This window comes from Amblyomma mixtum, chromosome 2 (assembly GCF_055824585.1).
Source record: "Amblyomma mixtum isolate Tamu chromosome 2, ASM5582458v1, whole genome shotgun sequence".
Classification (NCBI taxonomy): Eukaryota; Metazoa; Arthropoda; class Arachnida; order Ixodida; family Ixodidae; genus Amblyomma; species Amblyomma mixtum.
Window position 1 is genome coordinate 255,000,334 of NC_143013.1, and position 7,464 is coordinate 255,007,797.

The following is a 7,464-nucleotide window of genomic DNA, read 5'->3' on the forward strand; positions in this document are numbered from 1 at the left end:
TTTACAAACCAATGCGGTGTTTTTTAGGCCACTGCATGCGGAGACCAGATGCGCATCCGCGTGGTAATAGGGTTGCTTACTTTGCACCCGATTATTCTCCAACGTCGTTCTCGGAAGAATGCATATGCAGCTAACTTGTTAGCCAATTTGAGCCAATCTGAAATGATATGACTTTACTGGGAAAAAGCGCTATCCAGAAGTTCTTGGTGGAAATCATAGTATCTGCTTCAAATGATGCCTCATGCTGTCCAGATGTCAGTTAGGGTAAGATTGCTGAAATCGGTGCGTGCCAACACAAATTAATCCCCTTGCTGTACACGAAAACTGAACAAAATCGCATTTCACGAGCTCATTTCGGTTTCACTCGCCAAATGCCGAAGATTAGGCGGCACAAATGAGAACCAAGCCTCGCATACATGCAGCGGAAGCTTGTATGCAGTTGTTGACTTGTTAGGAGAAGGTAAGTGACACCAACCAGGTAAAATACAGAAAAAACAGAAAAAACACGACGTTTCGGGACCGGCTCGGCCCCTTATTCACGGTGTGACTACGGGCGAGCGCAGCTTGGCTTTTTAAGCCCCTGCGTGGAGAACCTCTGGGTCAATGGCCGCAGCCCATGGACGTAGGATGAGGGGAGAGTCCCCAGGGAACGATTAGCATTCTCTCGTGTTTGCTGAATGTGCCACGACTAGAGTAGAAGCCTCCTGCGTGGGTTAGCTTCCGTTTCCAATACAATGGTGCTGTCGAACTCAAGTCAATTGGATGGTCACACCCTTCGCAGTGTTCGGCCACGGCGCTGCGTTGACGATTCATGTGACGGACGTCCGCTTTGTGTTGGCTCATCCTTTCCGCGAAGTTCTTCGTTTCCCCTATGTACGACGCCGGGCAGACGGAACACGGAATTTTGTACACGACGCCCTGGGCCTTTTCTCTGGGCTGCCGTTTTTTTGGGCAGGGGAGAAGGGGACCGATAGAGCTGGTCGGTTTGTGCGTTGCCAGCACCCCAAAGACACCGGCATGATGCATTATGCTGCCTCGAGCGCCTTCAGTATAGTGAATATTTGCTTCCCGCAGCTGTCAACAACATGAAAATAGCTAAGCGGGTATCAGCGTCACGAAACATGGGCGACCGACTTCACTGTCGCTTCCACCCACCGCTCACATCCACTCATTGCCACTTACAACCACTCATTGTCACTCATATCCACTCATATCCACCCACACCCACTCATTGCCACTCACGCCCACTCATCAATCATACCCACTCACCTCTACTCACGCTCACATCCACTCAATCGCATTCGCACTCATGTCCACTCACACTCACGCCCACTCACACTCATGACCACCCCCAGCTACATCCACTCACTCGCACTCACACTCACGTCCACTCACACTCATGACAACCCACACTCATATCCACTCACACTCACTCACACTCAGACCACCCACACTCACATCCACTCACTCGCACTCACACTCATGATTACCGACACTCATATCCACTCACTCGCACTCACACTCATGTCCACTCGCACTCACGACCACTCACACTCACAGACGTGAGTGTGAGTGAGGCGATATGAGTGCACTCATGAGTGAGTGTGCCGACCTATGCCTGTGGTGCGCTGCTGCCTCTCGATTGTTGCTGCCTTGTCACCTTGAAAGTCTTTCAGTTTTAGAGATATCTGCAGTGTGTTAAAAAGACAGTAGGATATACCTATGCATTTCAAATGCTCATTTAAGGCACCTTTACTGCAAAAAGCCACCACTGTTATGCAAGCTACAGGTGCTGTTTATTGCAATGCAGTCACGAAGACCTTTACTGTCATCGCTGGGAAGGTGGTGACAGTCGTACAGTTGGGAGATGTTTTGTTTCTCAAGAATTGCATAAGCTTCTGGCATGAACACGAAAACTGGCCCATGTCTGCCTGAAATAAGACTTCTGTGCCTGGCAGCTGCATTGGACACACTCCTGGCCAAGGCCGTCAAAAATGTATAATGAAACCGAGGTGCTGCTAAATCGAGTTTGCGAAATGAAGTGGCATAGTTTTCATTGCCTTAAACAACTGCCTAACCACCCACAACCTACTGTATCATAACTGAAAACTGTGCCAACGGACTTTGCACCATTGCTTTCTTTACTCCTTCAGTGAAGACTAGTAAGACAGACATCTTTTTTTTTTTAATGAGGGTAGCCCGTCAACTGCAATGTTTTGTTTAATGCAAGCTCTAAGAGATTGTGTAGTCTTCCAACTTTCATGGCCGAGGAAGTGCTGGAACATACAATAATTTTTGCATTCTCGTAGCTCGAATGTTGAGCAGCTGACCATATTTGAATAAATCTGGTACCACTTCAAGCATGTGTATTATTTCACGCCATCTTAGGTGGACGTCTCACAAGAGGCGAAACAATCGACTGCGTGCCAAGAGCAGTGGATGCTTGAATTCCGAAAAAGCAGCGGTACCGACCCCCTCCAAAAAAAACGGCTGCTACACTTCCACGTGAAATTGTGGAAGCTGTAAGCACAGGGAAACTGCTTCCACTGGTGTGTTTTGATGAACTCTTGCTAACCAACCATACTTCAGGGGCTGAATTAAGTAAACTGCCTTAAAACAGTCACAAAACGGCCAAAAAGCCTCGCTTCTATTTGTCGGCATGGACTGGCAGACATATCAATCAATAAGAGGGCGGCAAATTGGTCCATTTGTGATAGGTTTGCGATTTGATCGTTCCGTAATTTGTCCCCTGGAAACATGGCAGAGGATAGCATGTAGGGACGGGACAAGGAAGAGATGACACACACAGCGCTGTGCGTAGTTTCTTGTCCCACATCCTTTGCAGTTCTCTGCACTGTTTTATTAGTCAACTAGCACAGCTCTACATTGTTGTCATATACTTCTGAAGCTGCTGTCTCACACAGCTACTAAAGCTCTTTGTAAATGAGAGTTGAGCCACTGTAGCACGAGCCCAAATAGCCCAACACAAAAGGCAAGGCACATATTACTGGATTTGAAATGCATAAGTAGCAGGTTGAACACACATGGGACTAGACACGATACTTTGGCCAGACAGCCAGAGAACCCAACTTTCAATACAGCATTCATTGCTTTGCTGGCAAGCAACTAAGCGCAGGGTTTGTACAGACTATTTTGCCTACAAATATAAAATAAGGCAACCAATGATTTTATCACACATTTTTTTTTACACTTTAGTAGCCAATCGAGAAGGAGGCGGTATGCAATTTTTAACATCATAACCCTTGGGGAGACTGTGTGCAGGTGTTCACAAAAACAGCACTGTCAAGTTCCTAGAGCTCCAGCCGAAGTTAATGCCCTCCTTTTGAATTACATGCTTGCAGGCTTTTTGGCATTGTATATGGGACCATACTAGAAGCAGTTATGCCAAACTAGTGAAAGTAGATGATGCCATAGGTGACACCATATGAACCTTCTGCCCTGTTGCCACGTTCGCTAATACACAGGCTTCCACACTCACAGCTGATATAATCTCACATACAGCAACTGTGGAGTTTACTACAGCAAGAGTGCGGAAGTACAGCCACTTTTACCAGCAGTGTTCACCAGTCTGGGCCAACCAACTTTTTGCAACAATGCAAATGCTGGGCTCCCGTTCCTAACAGCACAATACTATCCTCAATGCAGACCAGAGGAACCACACAGATTGCATCTTTCTTTCGCTAGCTTGCCGCTACAAAATTCACTGAATGAGCCGTAAAACTGTACTGAAGGCCGGTGTAGGACATCTACAGGATAACTTGGAGCGAATGGAGACTTCGATGGTGCTGGAGAGAGGCTTTGGTAGCCAGAGCTTAGAGATTCGCTATACTCGCAGCTCCGCAGATGCATTTCTCAACCACACTAGAATTTCAGGGCTGCACAAACCCCGAAAGGAGAAGAAAACAGAATCCAACTGCTGCCTTCAAACTGCCCTATTTATTTGCACGCCCCGAGCAGGAGGGCAAACACCGGAGCAATGGGTAAGATTTTTCTCCCCTCTTCTTTTTAGAACTCCTCGCCGCCATCGTCTTCGGCACCCTCAGCCGAGTCGATGCCCACCTCCTCGTAGTCCTTCTCCAGGGCAGCCAAGTCTTCCCTGGCCTCGGAGAACTCTCCTTCCTCCATGCCCTCTCCAACATACCAGTGGACGAAAGCCCGCTTGGCATACATGAGGTCAAACTTGTGGTCAAGACGCGCCCACGCCTCCGCAATGGCCGTAGTGTTGGACAACATGCACACGGCACGCTGAACCTTGGCCAGGTCACCACCGGGAACAACAGTGGGGGGCTGGTAGTTGATGCCAACCTGAGAGGGGGAAAATGAGAAGTCAGACATACACCTGCCTGCACAGGTCACAAAACTTGAGCACTGACAAGGATTAGCATCAAAATGAACACAAACAGCAGTACAAGATCTTGGCAAAGGTAGGCAAAATAACTAAAACAGTCCACGCTCTCTTCGGAAGTGCGACGACACTTAAGAAGACCCGTTACAAATCCACCCTGCACGTCCTCCCTGGCAGCTAAGTCTTTCCTTTGAGCACGAATCTTAGTCGACAAACCCCTGGGCAGGAAAAGAGTCACCATACCTTGAAACCGGTTGGGCACCAGTCGACGAACTGGATGGTGCGCTTGGTCTTGATGGCTGCAATAGCTGCGTTGACATCCTTGGGCACCACGTCACCACGGTACAGGAGACAGCAGGCCATGTACTTCCCGTGACGGGGGTCACACTTGACCATCTGGTTGGCAGGCTCGAAGCAGGCATTTGTGATCTCCGCCACTGTCAGCTGCTCGTGGTAGGCCTTCTCGGCAGAGATGACCGGAGCGTACGTGACGAGGGGGAAGTGGATGCGGGGGTAGGGCACCAAGTTGGTCTGGAACTCAGTCAGGTCGACGTTGAGGGCACCGTCGAAGCGCAGGGAGGCAGTGATGGAGGACACGATCTGGCCAATGAGCCTGTTCAGGTTGGTGTAGGTGGGACGCTCAATGTCCAGGTTGCGGCGGCAAATGTCATAAATAGCCTCGTTGTCAACCATGAAAGCACAGTCGGAATGCTCGAGGGTGGTGTGCGTGGTGAGAATGGAGTTGTAGGGTTCCACGACTGCTGTGGAGACCTGTTGGGGAAGAGAAGGCGAAAATATAAGCAACCCACAGAAGCTGTAATAGACTGTCCGGCTACTGAACTTAACACTTAAGACGTCACGGCACAGAGCAGCCCAGTAACACTAGCACAGTAAAACAAACGCACACATTGAAGACTACAATGAAAAGCCTGTGCCCTGCATGGTCTTTCCCCAGTGTCCTCGTCCAATGGACTACACGGAGAGCAGGAATATGCAGGTGCCTAGCCCTCGCCAGCCAGGGTCCCTTGATGGGATGATTAGGCCGGGGACAAGACTGATTTCAGACACCGTGGTGCGGACGACTGCCATGAACAACAGCTCCAGGACCACCAGGATTAGCCAGCAGCCGAGCCAAAGGCCGGGCCGCCGACACCTCCCTAATGTCTTGACGAGGTAACGAAACGCGAGAAGCTGACGCGCCGGTTCAGGAAGGTCACGCACCTGTGGGGCTGGGTAGATGGCGAACTCGAGCTTGGACTTCTTGCCGTAGTCGACCGAGAGGCGCTCCATGAGGAGCGAGGTGAAGCCCGAGCCGGTGCCACCGCCGAAGCTGTGGAAGATGAGGAAACCCTGCAGGCCCGTGCACTGGTCTGCCAGCTTCCTGATCCGGTCCAGCACCAGATCCACAATCTCCTTGCCGATCGTGTAGTGGCCGCGGGCGTAGTTGTTGGCCGCGTCCTCCTTGCCCGTGATCAGCTGCTCGGGGTGGAACAGCTGCCGGTAGGTGCCCGTGCGCACCTCGTCCACCACGGTGGGCTCCAGGTCCACGTAGACGGCGCGCGGAACGTGCTTGCCGGCGCCAGTCTCGCTGAAGAAGGTGTTGAACGAGTCGTCGCCCCCGCCGATCGTCTTGTCGCTGGGCATCTGGCCATCAGGCTGGATGCCGTGCTCCAGGCAGTACAGCTCCCAGCAGGCATTGCCGATCTGCACTCCGGCCTGGCCGACGTGAACGGAAATACACTCGCGCATCTTGACTGGTTAGCTGCAACCGAGGAACAGAAAAAAAAAGACAAGCAAACGATGAGCACGTCTTCCCAATCGGTGCACCTAGTAGCTCATGCGTGTGCTAAAATTCTTAGACACACCGCTTAGGGCCAAGTACGAAATTGCACGCAACTAGCATAGCCGACTAGAGGCTGTACCCCGCATGGTCTTTCCCCTGTGCCACCGTCCAGAGGACCGCACGAAGACCAGGAATATGCGGGGACGCCGCCCACACCCGACCCGAGGGCCAGGGGACGGCGGTTGATTTTCGACACCGTGGCTGCGGACCGACTGCCACGGAGCAGCTCCATGTGCCACGCCCGAACGCGGGAGAAAGGCGCCGCACAAGGCAGCAGCCCTCCTCAACCGCGCCCTTATGTCGGTCAAAATAGCAATTCACACCGTGCAGTACGACGGCAGACGGTATGCCGACGATCGCGGACAGCGCGACGACATGAGACAAACTGCAAATGACATGAGTCATTTCTCCCAAGTAAGCGTTCAAGGCCGCCTAACGAGCAACTCCCATTCATTGCAATATAAACAGTGTACACTGAATGCAAACACGACCGCGCCCCACAAAAACGGTCCGGGACAGATTCGACACACGCCGAGGCACGATCGCGAAGCAAGCCGGTTTTCAGTCACGCAAGACGCCCCTTCCCTCGCCAAACAACCAACCGGCGCACCGGTCAAGGCGCAGGGGCTGACCGTTGGAGCGAATCGGCGCCATGTTGAATTTTTCGAAAATTCGAACAGGAAGCGGGATACCCAGAGTCGGTGTGACTACCTGCCCGGCCCTCGGCCGATAACTGAAACACGCAGAACAGAACAGTTTAACATAAAATCGGCAGTAGGCACAAAGCGCTCGGTGACGCCGCCTTCCCAACGCCCAAGCCCAAAAGCCAACACAGCCGAGGTTAGGCCTAAACATTCGCAGGCACCGCCGACTTGCGGATTACAGGCAACTGCTAGCAGAGATTGGAGTATCCAAAAAGAACCCTGGCGACAGAAACAAGAGCATCCAAAACCGGTCAAAAGTATGCAAGCAGAAATATCCGAGCCTACTCGCACCGCTCTCGCCATGCCGGCACCAGGCCTAATGTGACGGCGTCCGACGCAGGCAAACGCGCTGTGATTTAACCTGCCACAGCCCTCTACACTGAAAACCACTCCTTCGACATTTGCCTGCGTGTTAACCGCGATTGGAAACAACGAAACTGCCGAATTTTACTCACAGCGTGAAGGCCCAGAGAATGTTTACCAGCACGTCGACAAGGAACGGCAGTAAACCGGTGGGTCTGAAAAAGTAGGGCGTCAGCATTGGTTTTATA

The 7,464-nt window shown here is 51.7% G+C and overlaps 1 protein-coding gene across 1 annotated transcript; it reads right to left on the bottom strand.

Moving 5' to 3' along the window:
* Window positions 1-3,938: 3,938 nt before the first annotated feature.
* Window positions 3,939-7,464, bottom strand: alphaTub84B (alpha-Tubulin at 84B). The gene is made up of 4 exons (XM_089573580.1): window positions 7,369-7,464; window positions 5,588-6,128; window positions 4,610-5,137; window positions 3,939-4,326 (listed from the first exon to the last, which is right to left on the bottom strand). Exons 2-4 carry the CDS (start codon window positions 6,113-6,115, stop codon window positions 4,027-4,029), a joined length of 1,356 nt encoding a protein of 451 aa, XP_089429706.1. The 5' UTR covers window positions 6,116-6,128; window positions 7,369-7,464; the 3' UTR covers window positions 3,939-4,026.